Source organism: Cariama cristata, unplaced genomic scaffold, assembly GCF_000690535.1.
Source record: "Cariama cristata isolate BGI_N322 unplaced genomic scaffold, ASM69053v1 scaffold39392, whole genome shotgun sequence".
In the NCBI taxonomy this organism is placed as follows: Eukaryota; Metazoa; Chordata; class Aves; order Cariamiformes; family Cariamidae; genus Cariama; species Cariama cristata.
In genome coordinates, this window is record NW_009604125.1 from 57,835 (window position 1) to 81,666 (window position 23,832).

The 23,832-nt window shown below is 40.6% G+C and overlaps 1 protein-coding gene across 8 annotated transcripts in view; it reads right to left on the reverse strand.

The window, feature by feature from the left end:
• The window catches only part of EYA1 (EYA transcriptional coactivator and phosphatase 1), an 83,150-nt gene that overhangs the window by 52,406 nt on the left and 6,912 nt on the right, over window positions 1–23,832 (reverse strand). For 2 of the 8 annotated variants that reach the window (XM_009695441.1, XM_009695439.1), the window contains exons 2-7: window positions 15,740–15,820; window positions 13,748–13,817; window positions 13,218–13,363; window positions 8,886–9,008; window positions 2,299–2,381; window positions 1,691–1,877 (exon numbers count right to left, since the gene is read on the reverse strand). In XM_009695441.1, coding sequence (XP_009693743.1) covers window positions 1,691–1,877; window positions 2,299–2,381; window positions 8,886–9,008; window positions 13,218–13,363; window positions 13,748–13,817; window positions 15,740–15,820 — 690 coding nt within the window. Of the gene's footprint in view, window positions 1–1,514; window positions 1,524–1,690; window positions 1,878–2,298; window positions 2,382–8,885; window positions 9,048–13,217; window positions 13,364–13,747; window positions 13,818–15,739; window positions 15,821–18,392; window positions 18,405–23,832 lie in introns of all 8 variants that reach the window. The other 6 variants (XM_009695443.1, XM_009695444.1, XM_009695442.1 and 3 more) reach the window with 6 other exon arrangements.

Below are 23,832 nucleotides of genomic sequence, written 5' to 3' on the forward strand. Positions count from 1 at the left end.
AGCAATGCCAGAGAAGGTATGCACACGTCCAAGGAATGTCCAAGCAAGAAGTGGTAGGGCACCCATGAGTATACGGCTTTCAATACATTAAAGTATAAACTAGAAGAGGGCTTAGGTGCAGAACACATCCATGAGAAAGCCCACCAAATTCTTTCAAATTTTTAGACAAAACTTTCTTAACAAGAGTGTGGAAGATTTGAGGGAGAAAAGAAAGACTTCTCAAAAAGGAACTGATAGAAAAGTTCAGTCCATGCTTATAGAGCACAAAAAACCTATGTAAATAGGAAGACAGCCTTTAAGCCACTAAGTTTGAGCTTGGGAAAAATATACCTCCTCTCTCTGTGTATGTCTTTACTATTGCTTTTAGGAAGGATCAACTACTTTAAAAAAATACATGCAAAGATTTTGCAAAAGATCAAGACTCAGACAATACAATTCAATTTTAGCACCTTGATAAAAGCTAAAAGTTGATCACGTTTTTTGGAGGATGTAAATTACTGCTTCCAACTTAAAAAGAAAACAAACTCACAAGAAAACAAAACCAAAAACTTAAAGTGAAAAGCCGAGTAATTATGCAGACTCCAATACGCATCCATATATTCTAAAAGTCACAGACTCTGATATGCATTCATGTATTTAGAAAGATTCCTTTCTCAAATACATTGCACACACATGTGATCTTGTGTATATAAATACATAGACTAGCTGTATTCTCTTCCCTACTTACTTTCAGCAAATGTATCAAAAGAGACAACACTGCATACATTTTCTTCAGGTACACACTCATGCAGAAAAGCAACAGAGTCCTAGCAAATTATATTAAAGTTCATATCATATTAAAGCTCAACTATATTAAAGTCCCATCAAGTACTTCAAGAAAACTAAAACCAACCTCTCCCAACAAAACTTCAAAACTCCCCCTGATAACATTGCCAAATCATAGCTGCTTCTTACCGCATTACTGAGAAACACATCCGCAACCTCGGATTTTCTCTCTGACAGATTTCAAACTTCTGCCATCTACTAACTACTGACATGCTTGAACTGTTAAAAAATGTACGTTGTTTTTTTTTTCACCCCTCATTTCAAAAAACATTTGGAGCAGTTCAGCATAAATGCTCAAAAAATACCCCAACTAGAAAAGGACTGCCAAATTCCAGCAAGAAAGGTAAAATGACTGGGAAAAGGGACAAGCCACTGAAAATCTTTTCTGAAAATGGAAACACTTGTGCAATTTCAACTCCCCATTACAAACATTATTATATCCTCTGAAAGACAAAAACACAAAAGCTCTCTTTCAAGTGGACAGTTGGGCTATGGTCTGAAGGCCTCTTGATTTCAGTCTTACTTAGGCATAATCAAAGGAGTTTATCTTAATGAAGACAGAGTTTAAAAGCATCAGGTTCTGGTTTAGTGTAAAGACTTCCCCATATCATACAATTTTTAACACAAGCATTTCACAAATAAATACAAACAACTTGTATTTTGCACAAGCTTTAAAACTTTTACTGAACCTGGTTTTTCTTTTGTCTATTTTCTGTTAGAATCTGTGCAAGACGTACCACAGGTTCAGGATTAAGAAATAATAAAAAAAAAAAATCAACGACTACACCAAAAAAAAACCCCAGTTCAATCCCCTTTCAACTCACAAAAACATGCCTCATAGGGACCATAAAATCCATGTAATTACCTGCTGCAGGATCTGTAACCGCTTGACTGGTGATGCCAGATGGTGGTTCTTGAAGCTGGTATGTTGCATTTGTGGAGGGTGTCGTTGGGCTGGTGTTGCTGTTTGTCATGTAATGTGAAGGATACGGTGAGCTATTATAATATTGTGCATACTGGCCCTGGCCAAAACTGGGATAAGAGGGATATTCCTGCAAGACAAAAAAGCAACTGAAGAGTCCATGAAAGTTTTGCTACTTTTTAGTATAAATTCCAAAATATAACTACAAACACATGTCAGACTTTCAGCATCTATGCTTCCTGGACTGGATGCTATAGGATCTAAAACTGTGAGGCAGCAAAATGAAATCTAAATTACACATAATTTAGTATGTCTTCTCATACAAATAGGTTATTAGACACACTGCTGAAGATGTGTGAATAAGAACATCAATGCCAGGCAATTAGTTCTACTGTTGGAAGATGACAAATTGAAGAAAAACATTTATAAACATCAGTTTAAGTCGAAAGGATGCTAATTTATTTCAAAAAGCTATCTAAAGGTTACATTTTTTCAGTGGATGAGAATTCTAAGTTTGTCAAAGTTTCCTCAAGTCATATTTACAAATTTACCTGCTGTGAACTATTAAATCCAGTAGAATTTGTGAGTGAATTATTTCCTGCATATATTCCTGATGATGTTGTAAAACTGCTGCCTGAAACGAAATGAAAAATTATGTGAATTACTAAAACACAGTATTGGAAAATAACTTCCATCATGTGATTATATCATAAGGATATGGCATATTTGTAATATTTCCCATATGTTGACCGATTTGGTTGTCATCAGCTCTGCAACGTGTTAATACATGGAAAGTGATAATTCATCGTTCCTACACCCTGTGTTTCCTTACTGCCATAAAAACTTGAAGTTTAGACAGGAATTTGGAGCCACCTCAGATCTGATTGAATATTTGGCTATCCCACCCCTCCAAATAATGCCCAGAGTTGTGAAGTAATGAGGGTTTCTGTACTTTCAGTTTTTGTTGAACAATAGCTGCGAGCCTTGTCCCGAGAGATGCCGTCTCCCCTCACTGAAGCCCACTGGCTCCATTTCTCCTACCACCTTTGAGAACCGGGTCCTCTCCTCTCCCTGAGCCTCAGCCCCTCGCAGGAACAGCAAAAGCTGTAACTCCCTGCTCCAAACAGCTCAGCCCGACTGCGAAGCCATTAGGATTTGCTAATCAATCATAGACAGCCTTGGGCCGTAAACCTCCTTCCTTTTTGATTGAGTCTACCGGGCATAACACAACGGAAAAGAAGTACCTCTCTGAAAAGGGAAACCCAAGACTGAATTTAGCCCAGAGAGTGAATTACCGCCTTCACCTCCCTCCTCCCCCCTTCACGAGCCACCAAAAACAGACAGATGGGGCTCTTGTTTAATACCTAACCTGAGAAGCTGTTCCACTAAAAGGGCAGCAATCCCCTTTCAGCTGTTTTGCCCTCACTGGTTATAACCCAGGAGTGACACAGCCACCAGCTGAGACATAGGGATGCACAGGGTGAAGCTACATAAGCCACCAGAAAGTCTGTAACGAGGCAACCTATTGAACTCATCCAGCGGGAGAGCACCAGCCAGCAAGGAGCTCGCATTAAAGCCCACAGGTTGTTTACAGCCTCCCTCACTACTGAAACCCGCCTTAGTGAAAAGATATACTGAGACCTTGGGAGTAAAAGTTTGTAGGTGAGCAAAGGAGGCAAGGAGGGATGGAAATCAACAGGGAGCCAGGTGCAGAGAGGCACCGGTCCTCTGATGTACCCGACACAACCCAATTAACAACCAAATCCTATGCAGTGGCTACTCATTGGGAAAACCGACATTTCTTGCAACTCCAGTGTGGAATGCAGGCAGGGTTGCATGCTTAGTACAACCCCTGAACGGCATTTGTGAGCTATTTACTTTTTTAAACAAAAAACCCCAAACCAATAGGTATCGTAGCTATAAGAAGTCAGAAGGAAAAATACTTAAATGCTTTGATTGCAAAAGTTACTAAAAACACATACAAGTTAAGCCTCAAAATAGCAGATGTGAAGTCCAACAGCAGTGGGAGTAAAAGATGAAGCTTAAACTTAACATGTGATAATGACTGTAAACATTTCTCTTGTATTTGCTATTAGGGCAAAAGCTCTGTGGTTGTTGATAGATGCTACTAATCCTCTGAACTAAAATCAGATTACTTCAGCAGAAGAGCTGACATCCAAGTTTAGCAGATAGTACAGATAAACAGCACTAATGAGAAAAACATGTTGTTTTAAATTTAATTTAAAATTGGAAAACAGATGTTACTTTTTTATTATAACAAACCCCAGAGCCAAAATACAGCTGAAAAATATTTTAAATTGCAAAACTTTGAAATGCTATTTTATTTCTAAGAGTGCTTTGGCTGCAAGAATGTAAGTCACTGTGTCTCTTTTTATTTCTGCAGTTATTTCTGAGTCATGCAGTAATACATTCAAACACAGGTTTTATAGGTGCATGGTTTGAGCCATTCTAAAAAGATATAAAAGGCCTCTCATAAGAAGAAAAAGAAAAAACAAAAACTTTTTTTGAGGAATACATTATCTTTCCACAGAAGGTTTGGCAAATAATTTGCAAGAGCAAATGAGAAAAGTAATTACATGCCAGCTAGCATCTCTCCCTCTCAAAGACACATGCATACTAACATGCAGATCTCTCTCTTTCATCTCGTGGTCAGCACTGGCTCCTACGGAGGAGGGGTAGGGGTCTCTTAGACCGTAACAAACATGAAGCAGGTTTCTCAGAAACAGCGCTGTGGGCCACCCAGAACTACTGGCCTCAAGTTGTTTCTAAAATACTCTAATTTTGCCATTTGTTTTTTAAATACTCAGCTGCGGCACAGCATAGAGCTGCTGCCCCACCTTAGCTGAACAAACACAAAAATAAGAATCTCTACGAAACACACGAGATTTACTGCCCCAAGCTGGCCAGTGACGTAGCTTGAAAATGTGATAAAAGCTGTAAATTGCAGGTCAAAGGTCTATTTTGCAAAGAGCATGGACCCACATTAAAGCTGGGAATCCCAGTCAGTGTCGGAAGACAGCCAGACCCTGCTGGGACCAGGGCGCAGGCTCCAGGCGCGCGGCCTACCCCCGTGCTGTGGCGAGGTGCGGGATGCCGTCCTCCCCTGTGTATTTGCCACACAGGTCCATTTGCTTTCCTAGCTCAGTCTCCTTGCCATGGGCTATGTCTATCATCAGGGTACAATGTATGCGGCAGAAGTTTAGCACAGTTCTCCTGGGAAAGCCTAAGACGGCCAGATGGGCTATTTAAACTAAAGGTTTCTTCCGTTGCCTACAGTGTTTAAAAATCCTTGGCAAACTCCCCCTTGTTGTCCTAGTAACCGCTTAGCTATCCAGCACAATATTTTTATACTGTATAATAATAACCAAATACTTTAACATTTACTTTTTTATGGTTTAATTCCTAAACCAATTGGTTAGTATATTCTCAAACATCACAGCCTTGGTAACTAAAACAATGATGGTGCTCATCACAGGTCTAGTACCCTTCCAGCAGTAGGACGCTTGGGTGCAGAGCAAAAGCCACGCTTTTATCACAACCAAAGGATACTCAAGAAGATAGTTGCAAATGGAGCTCTTTCCTTGACGTTTCCCCCAGCCCTTCTCCACACCATTTATCCTCACTGAGCAATCCTGATAACCCTGCCAATATCAGCAATCCGGATACCCCTGCCAATATCGGAACAACAGCCCAGTCCCATAGCCATTAGTCATGTAAGTGGTCTTTCAACATCTGTGAAGCAACCTATATGAAAAACAGCTTAAGGTACATACTCATTAAAGTAAGGGGGAGGGGAGTGGGGAGACGGGGGGGTGGGGCAGAACCATCTAGGTCCAATTCCCATCCTCTCCTCTCCGCACCCCCTGTTATAGGGATGCTAAATTTGTAACAAACAAAAATCCAATTACCAGAATAACCTTAGCAAGGAGTCACAGGCAGCGATTTTCCTCATCATTTTCAAAAGTTGGCAGTCTCTCCCTCTGCTATTGTTCGGTGACTAATCATGCTGTAATTTTAGCAGGGTCAAGAAAAGCACTGGGCTTAATTGGCTGCACACGCACAGTGAGGCAGCGCCTTTACGTTGCAGGGAGACATTCACCCCAGGGAGGAGAACCAGAATAACTCCAAAGCTTTCGAGCACGAGCTAACTCCAATGAGGGAGCACAAGCACAGCAACTGCAAGGCTGCTAGGAAATCCCCTTCATTGCAGGCAAGAATGCCAGCAGGGCCCTGAGCACGCTGTCATGTAACGCTTGGTTGTGAAGTAGGTTGTGGGATCTATTATCTCCATTTAGCAGCTCAGCAGCTGCACGCAGGAGATGAAGAACGGCTATTGCAGGCTATGACAAGGCTGAGGCTGCAGCCTGCTCATATACTGCTAGAGTGGAAAGGGAGAATAAACTCATTTCCCTCTCTGGAGGTTTCTGCACAAACAACCGAACAGCAGCAGCGCTACCCCCATCTTCTGTCAACGTAATCGATTTTGTCCTTAAATAATAGTTGAAACTATGAATAGGTTCTCCTTCCAAAATTAAATGAGGAAAGGGAAACAAATGTCCCTGTTTACTTTTAACATCTGTTCAATCAAAAGGAAGGATTAAGTCAATTTAAAGTTGTTTCAAATTCAAAAGTTAGCCTAATGAAAACATTAAAAAGACATATATTCTCATGTATAGTATAAATATGTACCGTCAATGTTCAGCAATGTGACTCTTTTCTCCTTAGCATCTAACAACTCCACCAATATTTTCATTTGAAATATTCTCCTTATTTCCATTCTTATGGTCTCTAAGGTTTCTGTAGGGGACCAGTCCTTCCCTCATCCACATGCCGTGCTATTCATGAGCACAACAGAAATGACATACACACCAGGGGGACCCCCAGACTCTGACCTGTGGCTCTTCCACCCAAGCCAGACTGTCAGCGATCTGCTGCCTTCCATGGATGGGCTCTCGGCCCAAGCATGGCACAGCTGGAGCAGAACCCAGGCTCAGACCTCCTCCTCCCTCAGCCCTGCAGACAATGCTATCGTGAAATCAATGCCTCTGACCCTCCTCTCGTCAGAGCTTCACAACTGGGTCATCTTTAACACATTTCTTTTGCAGAATATTTTTAGATCCTTGCCTTTCAATCTGTACAGCTGAAATGCTGGCCAAGATCTTCCTGTTCCACCTCTTGACAACCACCATCCTTTCACTATCTTGACAATTCTGATCTTACACACATTTTGCGTATCGCAGAAAACAAAGCAATACCCTTTATGACAGACCTCTATGTAGTCCATTGTCCGAGTCCTAGCTTTGCTCTACTAATGCCAGAAATCACTGCTGACTCTTAAAATTTTCCAGCAAGCACTCTCTCACGTTATCCCATGCTGGTCCTCCTTTCCTCCCTCCATTGAACGAGTTTCCCATAGATACCTGCAAAACTATTTCACTGTCCTCCCTAAAATCCCTTTTTATTGACATCCCTCTGCTATATATCTTACAAAAACCCCCACCTTCAGAGCTGTTAGATAACCAATATGGGATGATGACTGTTTATTATGCCTAAACAGTGTCAGCTTTATTGTTATATTAGGCCCTCCTAGCCTGTGTGTTTCATTTTAGCCTCCAACTTCTGTGGGGACTGTATCTTCATTTGGCTTTCTAAGTTAGCACAACAGGATCCAAATACATTACTGTGGCACAAAGGCACTACTGCAATAGAAATTATAGGCAACGCAGACATGATTTTTCAATAACTCTATTTCCTAGCGACCACGAATTATCAGTTCCTTAAAAGCTGGAATGTTGATCCAGGAGTTTCTTGTAGCTGCTGCTGGCAAGCATTTTGAGCTCTCTCCCACAGGAAGGTAGGGTTTTTTCCAAGGGAGGAGGGGTAACGTGTGTTTGGTTTTTTTAGTGTGGCTATCTGCAGAAAGCAAAACCAATAACCTGGTTATAGTTATATTTACTCTGATGAGTAGAAGACCACCACTATTCAGTGCGTAGATGGAAGTTTGCATACTACTCTTCCTCTTTCTTGCAAGAGCACATTACAAGCAAGCAATACTTCAGATGTCAGATGATCATTTCTGCCCTATGGAGCTACTCAAGACACAGTTCAAAAGGGGATTAAAAAAAAAAAACAAAAAACAATGAAAAACATCTCTCTTGTGTCCAAGCGAAGGACTGGATCAATATATACCCTCAAAGCCATGGAACAAAAGCAAAACCCCCATTCACTTGGTCTCTGAAAGCACTCCTGCCTCCAGACATTTCATGGAGCATTTACATGATGACGCACAGTTTAAATGGAGCGTGACAATAATAAAGAGAGGTGCTAAACTTTTTTAAAATGTGGTCCAATTTTATGAGTGATCATTTATTTCAACAATTCTAAAATCTGCAACACACCTGATTTCAACTGTCAAATTCAGGGGTGAAAAGTCCTGCAGCAGACATCCAAAATTAGCTATCTGTAGTAAACAAAGATTTTTTAAAATATCCCTTAAAGTGGTGAAAATCCAGAACCAGGCACATCCAGTGACTTCCCGATACAGAAGGGGAAAAAGGAATTGGGAGAACAAGGTGGAAAGATATGAAGTAAACAGGCAAGTGAGGCTACAAAATATAATTGATAATAACAGCCTGCAAGTACAAAGACTTACAGCTTTTAAATAGACTTCAAAGAAACAGACTTCAATTGTTACTTAGCTACCTCCACAGCTGCAGTAGGTATTTTTATCTTCTTCTCCCTCCCCGAACACACTCAGGTGTCAAATTATATTTGGCACTTCCTAAATTCATAATCCTGACACATTGTCCAGGACTCGCTTTCTCACATTCACTATTTGTTAAACTATGGCTATTCAGAGATTCATTTTTACTGTAATAACACTACAACACTTCACTATTTAAAAATTAATGAAGCAGGGATCTTCCAAACTGCTTAGAGCTGGCCCGTTGCTGCCCTCAGCAAAGACAATCATCATTTCAGCTCCGACTGCAATAAAATCAGAGGTAAATGCTCAGGCAAACATTCATTTTTATCCTAGGAATGTAAAGAAATAAGGGGAAAGAAAACACACAGCATTAACTGTATCTAATTAATGGTAATATCTGTTTATACAGACCTTGCATCTGGTAGCTATAGGGAGCCTGTCCAGGTTGAGGTGTGCTAAAGCTGGCACCGTAGCTTAGAAATCCTGTCTGTCCAGGTGACTGTGACTGTGCCAATCCACCTTCTGTCTTGATGCCTGCCCACAATGCACCTAAATCAGTTAGTGACAGCAAATCTATTTGTTCGTATTCAAACAGGGATGGAAAATAAAATCACTTAATTAACAGCATTTTTAACATATACCTACTACTGCATGCATGAGAGAACCAATATCGAGAGTATGCACAAATGAATAGGGTAACGGCAGTCTAAGAGCACACATAAAACTGAAGTTCACGAGGGAGAGGTTAAATTCAACACTGTGTTTCCAATAACTGCAAAAGAAATTTATACATGAACAGGAAGTTGCATTATTCCTTTTTTCCTTTCCTGCCAGAAGCTAACTTTTCCATATATTCATGACATTTCACAGAGGCAGATTAGCAACTTTATATGATTTTAATGAAGCATAGCATAGCCAAGCTCTCCTGCCATAGACCCATTAATGACAACTGAGATTTGCATTGTATAATATTCCTATATGAAATTTACACAGCTCCGAGTTCAATGGCGTTCTAAGGAATTAGAAGTGGATAAAGAGAACTAGCAGTATTAAGTGCAATGATGATTTTCAAAGCTAATTAAACACTATAGGAGGCATTTAGTCTTTTAACAAATAAACACGTAATAGACAGGAATTATTCCTGAAGCAATCTCCCAAACTGGGAAGAACATAGCAGAGAGTCATTAATCTGCACTGACAGGGAAATCCATTACACATCACATTACACACTCATTTCCAAATTTAGCAATAAAAGAATCCAAAGTCCAATTAAACGAATGACAGGTTGCCCAACTTCAGTGATTGTTCCCCCAATTTGTAAGGCAGCAAGCAAGTAAACACCAGCAAGTGAAGCACTGAGGGAATGCATGCAATTCAGTCTTTGTCTTTTAGTTTTAATTATAAGGTTCTCCCAACACGAACTACCATTTAAAAATAATTATAGCCAAAGTAATGGAAAAGTAATACAATACTCTTAGGTTTCACTGATACCTCATTGTTCAAAAATCCCCATTATTTGAACTGAATTAACAAAGTGTGAATTAATAACTTTCCTTTGAAAATGACTGTTAATCTAAGTCCATTTCCTGGTTGGATTTTTTTTTTAAAACAATATTCAATGTTTGAAGGTAGGAGAGGGCTGAGAAGCTACTGTGTTTGCAAAACTTCAGTATCTCCCTACATACAAGTGGTAGCCTATTTTCTTCTGCCATTTAAATCATTATTTTCCAACTGCTGTCATTAATTACCCTTAATTCCTTCTGCCAGACCTGCTAACTGCCAGACTAACCCTGTTTGCTTGTTTTTCCGTGATGCTTACTTCCTTCTTCTGTTTCATGTTACAATTAAACAATCCCAATGACAAATCTGACACCTCATTTCCAAGGGGAAACTCCTGCTATGGTTGTTTTGGTATCAACGATCTCTATTCATTGTCTGTTTAAGGACTTCTGAAACACTGATTAAATATTGCTTAGAGAAAATTTAGCCAAATCAAGCATTAAATTTCTAGTCCAGCTTTAACGGCCTGATTCAACTCAGATGAAGTGGGAGGAGATGATCAAAGGCAGCGGCAGGAGGATGCCACTTGAGTGAAGACAACTTGGCACTGACATGCCCTCTTGCAAACCTCCATGCTGTGAAGAGCCTTTCCTCTCCCGGGACCTACTCTTCCGACCTGCTCTCATCCAGAAGCCCTTCACTCATCAAACCTTGATGCTCCCTTCTCCTTCTCCCAAGCCTAAGGCATGCAAGGAAGTGGGAAGGGACAGTGAGAAAACATAAGGGGACTGCCAGGATCTGGAAAGAAAAGAAGTTGGGAAGCAAAGCCTTTGCTAGGTGCTGGTACCGAGGTAGGCAGAAGGAGGGAGCTTCAGGAAATTCTCCAGCCTCCTCAGGGGCTTTGCAGATGAACCAGAGCCAGGAGCCCCTGGCAGGCAGCTGTCCATGGCATTCCCTGCCACCCCGCTTCCTGCCTGCATGGTGGAGGTGGAGGAGTGGAAAAATGAAGAGGCAAGAGGTGCGTTCGAGACAGCACCTTCCCAAACTCTGCCCTACGGAGAAAACTTGAGGGAGGTTGATATGGAAAACTATGAATACTTTTTCTCCCAGTAAGCCGCAGAGTAAAGAAACAAAAAGCAAGAAGCCCCCCACTCCAACTCAGAGTTTTCCCTTTCACCTATTCCATAAGTCTCCTCTCTTCGTAGCTGCTGGAAGCTCTCTGCCTGCACAAGAGAAAGCCAAGTCAGAGGGTACATGGGGTCTAAGCTGCAGACCAAAGAGAATTTTGGCTCTGAACAAGGCTTCAGTTCTTGCCTGTTGCAAATGAGCATCCCAGTGTTCCCCACAGAATTTATTTTGGGAGCATGGATTATATGATGTGCCTTAAATATGCAAAAGTATATATAGGTCTCAAAACTTTTTAATAGTTATTTGTTTTGAAATATTACTCCTACAAAGTACATCAGTGAGGAACACCTTAGCCCCAGTCACGAGGCACTGTCTGAAAAGAACAAAATGCCTTAAAATCCACTTGGCTCAGGAGCTGAGGGTTTCAGTGGTCAAAAGAAGCTCTGCAATGTAAAATATTAGGCAAATTTATCCGAAGGGGGATGGACTGGGCAGAAAAAAAAAACACAACAAAACAAAACAAAAGAACAGCCAGGCATTTTAACCCCCGATAGGCAGTTGCCAAGTAAAGCAACTCTCAGTTATAGCTCTGACGACGGTGAGACAGTTAAACTCAAGTAGTGAAATCAAGGCCTTGCTGAAGTCAGTGGGAGTTTGATAGTTGACTTCAGTGAGGTCAGGATTTCATGCAGATGAGCCAAGTGAAAAACCAAAAAAGTCACTGTTTGGGCTGCCCAAGCCATCACAGCCAGCCAAGTACGAACATGAGGCGTTTGCAGGAGAAACAGGTCAAGAAAAGCATGGTGGGGAAAGGGGTCATATGTTTTGACACCACCTGATCCAGCTGGAAATAGCAGACAAGCTCTCATCAGCCACATGAGCTTGTGGTGGTGGTGGTGGGAAGAATCCTCATCTCTGTAGTCCTGAAAATGTAGTTTAAATATCCTTAAAGTATTTTGTTTCTGTAAGTTTATGTGGATTCGAACTGAAACTGAAACATCCAATTCATGTTTATAACCATATTTTTGGCAGTAAGTAATCAAGGCTGTAGCCACATGAAGAATGCTTCCTTGGATCATAACTATTGATGATATATTAATGAAACATTTTTTTTAAAGTAAGGGGAAATAATAATAAGAAATAAGAATAATGAGAAATGATCTATTTCTTGTACCTACTGTTCACAATAATTGCTGTAGGATACACCTGAGACCCAGTGGATTTCAACTTGCAGATTTCAGGATGAAAGATTCACCAGTTTTGCACTTAAAAGTTTTAATGATTTTAAGGGGCACAGCTTGTACTGTGAGTTCTGTCCTTTTGGTATAAAACTTGCATTACCTGAATGTATCTTTACAAAATATACTGCTAAAAGCATGTGGACTGTATAGTTTTAATAAATTCCCCCCAGAGGAATGTAAGACCTATTTTCTAATAATGTATCCTTGCTGCCGAACTGCTACGTGGTCTGCCAGCAGACAGTCTGGCAGCAAAATGGTCTCACCTACAGCAGCTTGTTTTTCAATTAAATTTTTTTGGAAATATTTGCTACTTAGTAGTATCTCCTTCATCAGCAGACACAGCTTTAGTGGCAATCTACCTCAGTTTTCACCTCCAGGGAGTTTTAAAACATTTGAGAGTGAGATTTTTCAGGTGGGGGTCTTTTTGAATCACTTTTTATAGCACAGCTTCATTGATTCATTTGGATTCCAGTAATCTGGATCAGCTAAAAGTCAGACCTTTATGCACCGATGTACCCTACTGCATTGCTGGACAGTAGAGTTCCTCAGGCAAGTCACCAGGAGCTGTGCCTGTGTAACGGAAGTCCCTAGATCTCTTTCCCCATTTCAGTGCTGGGGTTTTTTTTATATCACCACTAAAAACCTAACAAATCTCTGTCCTTGATCCCAAAACAGAGTCATCCTCTTGAGTAGCTTCTTAGCTCTTTAATACATAAATTAAGCATCATTCATTCCTATGGGGAAATTAACCAATCTTCCAGAAGAAATGCTTGAGAGAACAGCCATCCCACTAAGTACGAACGCAAGAGTCACATAATCTTGATCTAAAAAACATTTACCTTAGGAATAAAATAACACGGATGTGACTTCTTACCATATGAAGGGATTCCATACGGTTGGCCAGGCTGGGGGTAAGTGGCATAAGTTGTAGCTTGTTGCATCCCCGTTGTAAACTGTGTCTGCCCATATGCAGCCATCGTTTGTGAAGAGGGGGTAGGAAGAATATGTGGGTACGGTCTGCTATTGATTACAAATGACAGAAAATAGGACAGACACTGCATTAGACAAACATGTGTGTACTTATTTTTAGCCTTATTATACTCCTGCTACTTCGTTAACACATAATCATAGGCTGTGCTAGGCAACAGAAACTGTAGGACAACGACAAAACAACAATAAGAAATCAATAATAAAAGAAGAAGTAAAATAAGGACTTCTCAAATATTTTTCAAATACATTCTTAGCATTTAAAAAAAAGTATGGTCTTTTCCCTAGAAGCTGCTGTGGTTTAAATTATGACTTAACAGATGGACCCAATTATTATTTTAAATGAGGTTAAAATCTGCCTATTTCAGTTATTATTATTACTACTACTATTATTATTATTTTTAAAAGATATCATACTTGGAAGGGTAAATCTGTGGTGGGGAGAACTGGTGTGTTTGTCTTGGGCTGAAACCACTGCTTCCAATTGCTGCACCAAGGAGAAAAGAAAGCACACAGAAGTGTAAATACACACACCAAAGATAAATATTATTTTTCCTAATAGAATTTCAGTGTATTAACAAGATTTTAATTAAATTCAAATATCATTGATACCTTAGAGAGAAAATAATATTTTATCAGGAACTATACAAGAATGCTTAACATTAAAATCTTGATTACAAATCTCAAATACTAAATTGCCCCTTTGTACAGCTCCTGAGCAACAGTTTATTCTTTGCTCGCACACAGACAACATTTTCAATGCAAACAACCTATTTCCTAATGGAAACATTTCCCTTCATATTTTCAAAGGATTATTGATATCTCAAGTGCAACATTTTATTAACTTTTAGAATTTTTAAGACCTACATTTTATGAAGGAGCTTTATGTGTGCCTCGATTGAAAACATATGGCCAGCTTCAGAGCACGTGCCTCTTTTTTTAAAAAAATGATTCCATAATACAGATGATATATTACCACATTACACTTCCTTCTCTTCTCCCCCTTCTTATCTGCTTTCTAAAATGCTTTCAGATCTTCGAAACAGTCAGTATTGCATAAAGATGGCCAATGCGCAAATGTTCTTAAGTGAAACACTTACGCCTAGGGGGCTAAACAGTGAGCTTCTCCCCTGGCAGCCCAGCCGCTGCTGACACAGAGCTTTACACCAACATATCCCAATTTCTTTCGGTATTTTTGGGTGCTGCCGAGAGTGTGGTGGATATGCCAGCCTGCTCTGCTCTGGGTGTTATTTTCGGGAGTCCTTCCCCTCTCTGGTTACCGTCTGGGTGCCATTTCTTCTCTAGGCCCCAAGGTGGGTTTTTGAAGCCTTTGCCAAGAAGGGGTCAGCAGCAGGTTATGAGGCTACTGTAAAATCAGACAGCCAGAGAAACAACAGGCCCTATTGCTAAGTACTTGGAAATAAACAAGGCACGGATAATTACCCTTCGCCAGCTACCCCTTTCCTGGCCAACTACAGGGAAAATCCATCATCTTTACACTCCAGGAGCACCCGCAAAACATGGAGGGAAGCAGGGAATCTCTTTCCGTGCCTTCCACACCTGATGATAGTTTTTCTTTTCTGTGGTCTGTGAGGCTGCAGATACGTCAATGTTACGGTCTGACCTTTAGTCAGATCACACAATGCATGTAGCTACTATTAAACACACTAGCTTTTCTTCTTTCACAGATTTAAAATACTCTAGAAACCCTTTTATGGCTTTGAAGTTTGATACTTTCATATTCAACAGCATGCGCGGAAAATGGAGCCTGTGACAAGACCAAAAAAAGGTTGGCTACTTGGAGCCTGACTGGTTGCGAGATGTCAAATTTTGCTAGTCTGGAAATATAATCCCACGACATAGTATTAGATCCTTTTTTATTTGATTTGCACCATAAAAATGATGTGCTAGGAATACCACAGTTAATCCATAGGTATGCAAAACTGCGCAAACATCTTAGGATTCTCTCACAGTGTTTGCCTCCTCTATGTTAGAAGCTAAGATGTCTTTGGCTTCCAGGAAGAAAAAAGGCCTGACAAAAGAATGAGTACCTTGATAATAATAAATTAAAATAAATGAGGAAGACCTAACCCTCAATCACAACACTAATCACAGAGGCAGGTATGTTTACTTACAGAAAACAAAAGAGTAATTACTCTGGGCCAGAATACTCCCTCGTGAGACTCCCACCAAAGACACCAATGGACATTAATAAGCCCGATGCTGTAATGCTCCCTACTTGGGGAAAACTCCTATTGACTTGCACTGTCTGAGTAAGATGAACAGAAATTGGCATAAGCTGCAAAGTGCACAAGGCTTTTTAACAGCTGTGCACAGGTTTAGACCACATGGGATAAGAAAATAGTAAATGAAAAAATGCTGAGCTTAAAACCTTTGTTTATTCCTTACCTGATCCTGAGAAATTGTCTAAAGACCCGTCTGTGGTAGTAGTAGTAGCAATCTCACTGCTGCTCATTGGTTCTGTTTTAACTATAGAAATATAAATAAAATATATTCTATATGCACCTAATATTCTTGCACATGCATGCACACACACTCACTACAGCCACCAATTCAATAAAACAAAAATCTGCCGAAAATTCTTTAAATCATGGCTATCGATATTTTGCATTTTATGTATTTGTGTATACAAACAATGCAAAGTACTGGCAGCTATGATTTATACATACATATAAAATGATCAAGAGGGTTATTTCTGTCCCCAAGGAATAAGAGCCACTGTAACACATCAGAAGTGTTGTGCATGCAACTCTCTGCACCTGTCCTGATTCCTCTTAATCCTGCAGACCCAACAATAAGGGTCCACATTTAGATTAGGTCACACAGACATTTACAGGCTTGAAAGACAGCAATTTGAATAAGACAAAAAAGGAAATAATTTTTAAATTAGTTTCTCTGAGGGCTCTTCAAATTTTTTTCCATCCAAATAACTTTTCAGAGGAAAAATGAGAATTTGTGATGAAGTAAAACACTTTCCTCATGGTGGATTTCTCCTCTCAAAATGAAAAACAACCTTATACTCAGCAACCCTGAATAAACCAAGGGGACACAGTCCTCACCAGATACTTCAAAGAATGCTTTTACATTTTATTCCCTCTGTACCCACAAACCAACACGGCTGTCAGAGAGCAAAAAAGAATGAGAGTAAGATAGATTCTCTCCTGGCTCATGCTGCTTCAGAATTAATTATTCATTAATGACTTCTAATAAAGCCTCAAGTAAATAAACAGATTTCCCTTTCCGTTACTCCAGCACAATCTCAGTAACAATAGTGTTCTGATGCACGGAGCAAGGATGGGGCTGACCTGGCATGGATGCAAACAGGCACAATACCTACTCCCAGGATGTTACCAGATCAGCATGGCAATCTCTCAAATCCATTTTTACACACCTAGCTTTTGGAGTTACAGAACACCAAAACAAACTGAGGATGACGTTTCAGAAAACAACTGAGCTGATCTCACTATCAACATCCCACCGCTTTCGCGCTTGTTGACACACACAGTCTCCACTTCCCACGCACCAGCGCTAGTGTATACCTGACCTTTCAGTGAAGCAGTGAGCGAATCTGAGAAAGCCAAGGTGAACTGCACCCCATTTGGCATGTAAAGCCTTAGTGTCATCTTGATATAGGTGTGTATGTATGCATGTATGTTCGCCTAGACGTATGTGTTCAGGAATTGCAACCATCACTAGCAGAAGCCCTTTTGGTGCCAGGTTTGGAAAGGGTGAGGGAGAGGCACTTTCACCTTTTGACAAAGGACCTTTCCTTTCCTTGCCAATCCAAATTCTTATTTCTGCATGCCTAACTATTTCCTTCACTCGACGTCAACCACGGGATTTATATGCAGTATCTCAGGATTTTCTAATCACCCATTATTTTCTTTTGATTCTCAGGTGGGATGTTTTGTCTGCACACGCTAATGCGGGAGATCAATATTATTAGAATAGAATTGCATTCGCAAGCAATGGAGCCCAGTAAAAAAAGTTTCATGGAGTAAAATGGTTGGTGCAGAGTGTCCAGTATCCACAGTTTAGGCATTTTTGGTAGTGTTACTCATGCTAGGTTTAGTCTTGTCCCAAGGAACGAGCACCCATCAGCAGCTGGAGAACATTTGCTGCACTTCTGCAGAGCACCTTTTTTTGAAAGAAGTGGAAGTCCAAGAGACTCCACAAGGTGAATTAACATGTGGTAAGAAAGAGTGGCCAAGAAGTTCACTTCAAGAGTGCACTCGTGACCTGAACTACAACTCTAACACAAATATATTTCTTAAAAACGCAGCATATAACATATCCAACATCCATTTCATAACTGAATACTGAAAGTCTAACACATAGATGAAATAAAACATTTGTTGCAAGGTGTCTATCCCAAGTAATTTTCCAGAAACTACCAGATTTTTACAGCAAGTTCTACACAGTTTGTAAATCTAGATACCAAGAATTATAACATCTACATTATCTTCTGCTTTTTCTTAGAACTTTATCACAGCTACATTTTACAGTCAGACTAATACTTCTCTCATAGATTACTCCAGCTTTCCCCAAAATTTGCAAGTCTTCTGAACCTAATTTCCACAATGCAATTATACTTTTGGAAATAACAATGAAAGATGCTTTTCTCTATAAGCGGCAGCTGTGAGGGAGGAAAAGAGAGGAAGATGAGACAGATCAACCTAACTTGGGGTAAACGGTGGAAGATTTCAGTACATGCTTTCTCCAAATTCTTCCCCTCTTCTCTACGGGAGAAACAATTCTTCTATACTATTTTTAAAACAAACTATCATTGCTTGGATCACAGCAAACTAGCAGTCCAAGGACTACGCTGAGCCACCTCACACAATATAGAGACCTACAGCATCATTTGTTCTAGATAAAGATTTTTAGGGTAATTTCTTTCTAAATGGACATAAATGCTTCTCTTGCCATTGGTTTAAAAGCCTATCTCATGTGCTTTTGCAACTCTTTGGATCTTAGATCCTTGTTCAAGATACCATTTTGGGAAAAAACCTCATCAAAATGGAATTTCTGTCTTTATGACTCATGAGCAATACTTCAGCGCAACAATGTTTATAACTGAATGCTGTTTACCACACATACTACTTTTGAAGATACAGGGTAACATATGCAGTACAGTGCAGTGCCTTCTTCATGGAAATGAATTCTAGTTGCTGACTGAGGTGCTCACAAATTTTTCGTAACAACTGTTCCTTATGTCTCCTCTCTCAGCTGTTGTATTTCCTGAATATACAAAAACAGGATAAAAAAGGCTGTTCACATTATTCCTGATCTGGACACCCATTAGTAGGGTGATAATAAATAAGACCTATTATGCCATCTTTAGGAACAACCATGAACTTAATGGACCTTTGCACTGCAGCTAGTTGGGAATTTAATAAAGATGGATAGGAACTGGAAAGCCCTCCGTTCCCCATGCATTTTAATAAAAATGCCAGAAAATGACTGCATATTTCCTTCTATCTGAGCCTAAATATATGTCAAGTGAATGAAACCTTGATATAAAAAGAAATAAAATCAGAAGAACAGCCATGGTTTTTACCCGTTGGAAATATTTACCACATGTATTTTCATTGCAAAGGAAGGCCTCTCATTTGCCCAAGGCAAAAACTGACCTGCAACGCAGCATATTTTGCCCCAGAATCACAGCAAAAAAGAGATGCGAAGGGATTGCCTAAGGTTACAAGTCTGCCAGTCTATCACAGCAGCACATCAGTAACCCATGTTTACCATGAGAGATGCATGGAGCTGTCAAGGAAGCAAGGCTTTGGATGGGCACAGATCTGGCCCTGCTGCGGGCTCCTTAAGCATGCTCTGGATTTCAGCTCTTCATGTTTTCCATGACAATTAACATTTCTGCAACATGTCCTCAGCTTTCACAGGATGACACTGGGCGATGAGCGGGAATACTGCCACATCTACACAGAACACGTTGCAAGTTTGCCAGTAACTGCCAACAGCATGCTCAGCCATGGCAGGGACCGCAGAAAGTGAAACAGGAGAGTTCCCATTTCTGCTGCTCCTTTAGCAAAACACACCTTTACAGAGGTGCAGAATTACCAGACTTGCATTATAGAGACAGACTCTGATTTAGCAGTTGGCTACTAAGTTTTAGTGACGGCAAAATCATTCATGTAATAAAAGATTATCAATAAGAAGTTCAAGAAGAAATCTGTTGCAAAAATTCAACAGTTGTTTAGAATTACTGATAGAGATTTGGGTTATGTACCAAGGAGCTTAAAAAGCTCTGTCAACAGAGAGACATTTTTCCTCCTTATTCTTCTTTTCCAGTCATTTATGAGATTCTCAAAACAAGATTTAAAAAGAAACTGTGTAAGAAAACAACGTAACAGAATAATAGAAAAAACAGGAGTAGCAGGTAATAACACGTTAGCTCTGAGAAAAAAGCACAATATTCTGAGATAGCAAAGCTGCTGATCTAACATTATATTGCTTATCAAGATATTTCTTCTTGAGACACTCAGAGAGTGCAAGTGCAACGTGCCCTGTTTTGTCAGCCATACTACAAAAGGTGGTTAAAAATTACTTACATGGCAGTTTTCTGAACTCCACCGAGACAGAATGTCAGACAAGAACCCACAAGTTCATGTGGTTCATTGGCCAAGTAACAACTTTCTGAGTTCACAGTTTGTCACGCAGTCACTGGTGTATATAGCAGTAAAGAGTGCTACAAGGAATGAAGTGCTGGCTGTTTTAAATACGGATTTAGAGAGCTAACATTTGGCCATTCCTAACACAAAAGTCATATGCATATCTCAAAGATTGCACCTTCAGGCACACGAAAAGTATTTTTTAATACCTTTTTTAAATTACTTTGATTATGTAAAATGCATATAAGGCTTGGTCTGCTAAACTAGTCTCTGTTAACAGCTACACCATATAAACTAAACCAGAATAGAAATATTGTAAACATGGCTGACTTATTAAATGGATTTTAATTTTCCAGTTTTAAGACTGAATTAATACTATAATATTATATTCTTTGTATAATACGAATAAGTGAACAAAATGAAATCATTCCTGGCTGACAGCTCTCAGTGTTCATGAGGCACAAAGTCTCAACAAAATAAGCGAGGCTGTTAGTTTGTTTATAGACATATATATAAATACAGTCTCTAGCCCTACTTTGGTTTGTCTCAAGGTGACCTCTTCAAATAATGTTGGCAGCTAAACATCAAGTAGACATCTTGATTAAGTATTTTATGTATCCATTAATATCCATGCACTGTTTTGCTTGATACCATCCTCTTTCTGTACCTTCTAGAAGCCCAAAGCTCATCTGAAAGCTCAAAGATAATTGTCACTCCCAACAGGACAAAAATTCTATTTTGAATCTCTAAGTTGATCATATTTTCCATTTTTTATTCAAATTCTCCTCTGTACTGAAGAATCTTGCAATTAAAAACAGGTTACTAAAGGTTACAGGTTACTTATAAACAGGTTACTCAATTATACTAATTCCTATCCAGGACATTATTCTCTCTTTTTATCACAGACTATCAAATAAATCATTAGCTTCTGACCATGAAGCACAATAAACTTACTTGGTCCTACTTCTTAAAGCAGAGGACTCTTCTCGAAACATATTGTCTGGAAATTACCAGAAGGTAATTGTTACAAGGTAATTTCCAGCCTAAATTTATGTTTAGTTTTCAAAGAAAGTCCCTGCTCAAAGCAGCACATTCTAGTTCAAGCCCAGACTGTTTCTGGCTCTCCCCTTCTCTGATGTGAGAGGGCTTCAAAACCTCTGCAGTATTTGGACTGCGGCTAACACACCTAGCTTTCACTGCATGCACGGTTCCCCACATCCCTCATCTTCCTCTTATGTTATACATTACAACTGAGTGAGTTTTATCGTCACGGTACCTGCTCATCTAGGAGTAAAAACCTTAAATTTAAACAGAAATAGCGTCACCGATACAGAATCACAGAATCAATTTGCTTGGAAGAGACCTCTGGGATCATCGAGTCCAACCTTTGCCCTAACACCCCCATGTCAACTAGACCATGGCACTAAGTGCCACGTCCAGTCTTCTCTTAAACACCTCCAGGGACGGTGACTCCACCATCTTCCTGGGCAGCCCATTCCAATGCCTAATTACCTTTTCTGTGAAGAAAGGCCTCCTCACTTCTAGCTTGAACTTCCCTGGCACAGTTTCAGACTATGCCCTCTGATCCTGTCAGTAGTTGCCTGGGAGAAGAGACCGACCCCCACCTGGTTACAATGTCCTTTCAGGTCATTGCAGAGAGCGATCAGGTCTCCCCTCAGCCTCCTCTTCTCCAGACCAACCCCCCCCAGCTCCCTCAGCCGCTCCCCATCAGACTTGTGCTCCAGACCCTTCACCACCTTCGTTGCCCTTCTCTGGACTCGCTCCAGCACCTCAAGGGCTTTCTGGTGGTGAGGGGCCCAGAACCGAACACAGCACTTGAGGTGTGGCCTCACCAGTGCCCAGTACAAGGGGACGATCGCCACCCTGGTCCTGCTGGCCACACTATTGCTGATACAGGCCAGGATGCCATTGGCCCAGGCACAGTGCAAAATGAGAAAGAAAATTCAAAACCATCTGGGTGGAGACAAATTTTGATAGTGTTTGTAACTGATAATAAAGATTTAACCTGGATACTCATCTGACAGGTACAGTCATGGGTTAAAATAGGCTCATTCACTGCAGTTACGAGATGAGAATATCTGAAGCAAACTAATGTTCTTACCCCTTCACACTCACTAGTCAATTTATACCAAATGACTGTATCTCTCCTGTCCAAATGGAGGCAGCAGATATCTGGAAACAATCCTCTTAGAGGGGTTATGGCCTATTTCCTTTCGGGTTTTGCCTTCTTAAATCCTCGCTTGGGAATCTGACCATGGCAACTCCCCTCTAACAGTTTGCACAGTGTCCGTGTAAAATATCTGTACTCTTTAACCAAAGCCAGACACAATGACCACACAACGCCACAGCCCCGGCCATTAACGGCAAAGAAGGTTGTCTTCAGCTGCCTGCAGGGAACACGGAGGGCTTCAAGTGAACAGAGAGCATCATGGAGAAGTCAAGCCCACTCTGCCATTTAGGTGTACAAGACGCAAGACTGAGACATGAAGATAAGCAGAATGCAAAGCAGGTGGGACCTTTCATAAGTGGGAACTAATATCCTCTACTTTTGGCCAAGGTCTGAACTCCAGGACTGCCAGACAAAGTCAAATTCTCCTGGACTAAGAGGGATAGCGCCAGCTTGCATTCTCCTCCACCCAGCAGCAAACTCCTCAGCTTGTCTCATCAAACCAGGCGGCACAGGTACTTCACTCACTGGCCAGGGGTCAGATGACATGGCTAACCCTGACGTATAACCAAGTTTCACGCTTTTTTATCTACCTGTGATAAGCAAAACCCCTCAGAAGATTACAAGATGTAAATGCAAGTGCTAAATGATCAAGTCACAAGTCTCTGAAGTTGCTGAGGCTCTTCAAGTATCACCCTACTGTCTATTAAGGTGTGATTTTTGACTAAGATGTTCTACTGTTCCCTGGAGTTTCTGCTGGTGCACACAGACAGCAGGGGTTGGATTTCCTTCTCATCCGTATTACTGCCCAGGCATGTGACAATTCTATCTTACGCTGTGCAATCACGCAATCGCACACACGCAGATTGTGCATAATAGGCTGGTCTCATTGGAAGGATGCCGCACCTAGCGCATGATGTGTTTCAGTGACAGTTTTTGCTAAAGCAGGGAATATCTTCACAGGTTCTTGACATCCTGCAGCCTGTGCAATGCCACTCCGCCAGTAGGGCTCTGGGATCTTCAGACACACTGGGAGGGTGCTCTTACACCACCACATTCCATCCACAGTCTGGAACTGTAGGTGCTACAAACACGTTTATGAGAAGCTTGCAACAATAAATGATATTAAAATAAGGGTGCTTCCACAGAATCACAGAATCAATTAGGTTGGAAGAGACCTCTGGGATCATCGAGTCCAATATCTTGGACTTTCCAAGATGTTCCATTTTGGTTTGTTGGGGTTTTTTAAGTCATTTGTCATTTGGAGTATTTTGTTTCCCTCAAATGTCTGTGGGAACCAGTATTGTTATTAACTTTTCACTTAAACGAGGTCCATCCTTTCAGGAAAATGTTAGGGGGGAAAACAAAATGGTGAAGCTTTCACAAACAGATGCACACACATATAGAAAAGACAATAATTACATAAATACTTATTAGCCAGTCTCCTCCTCAAGACCTTGCAACAGGAGTTGCTAGGCTGAGCCAACAGAGGAGCAGACACGTTATTTCACCGGCCAAAACCCTGCGAAAGAGGAATAATAGACCATTATGCTACATGTGCTCAGAACAGATGGAAAGACTCTCAGGGAAGCAGGAGAGTAAAAGTACAGATAAGACAAAGAGTCTGGAAGGAAGCCAATGTAATACAGCAAGAAGAAAAAGGG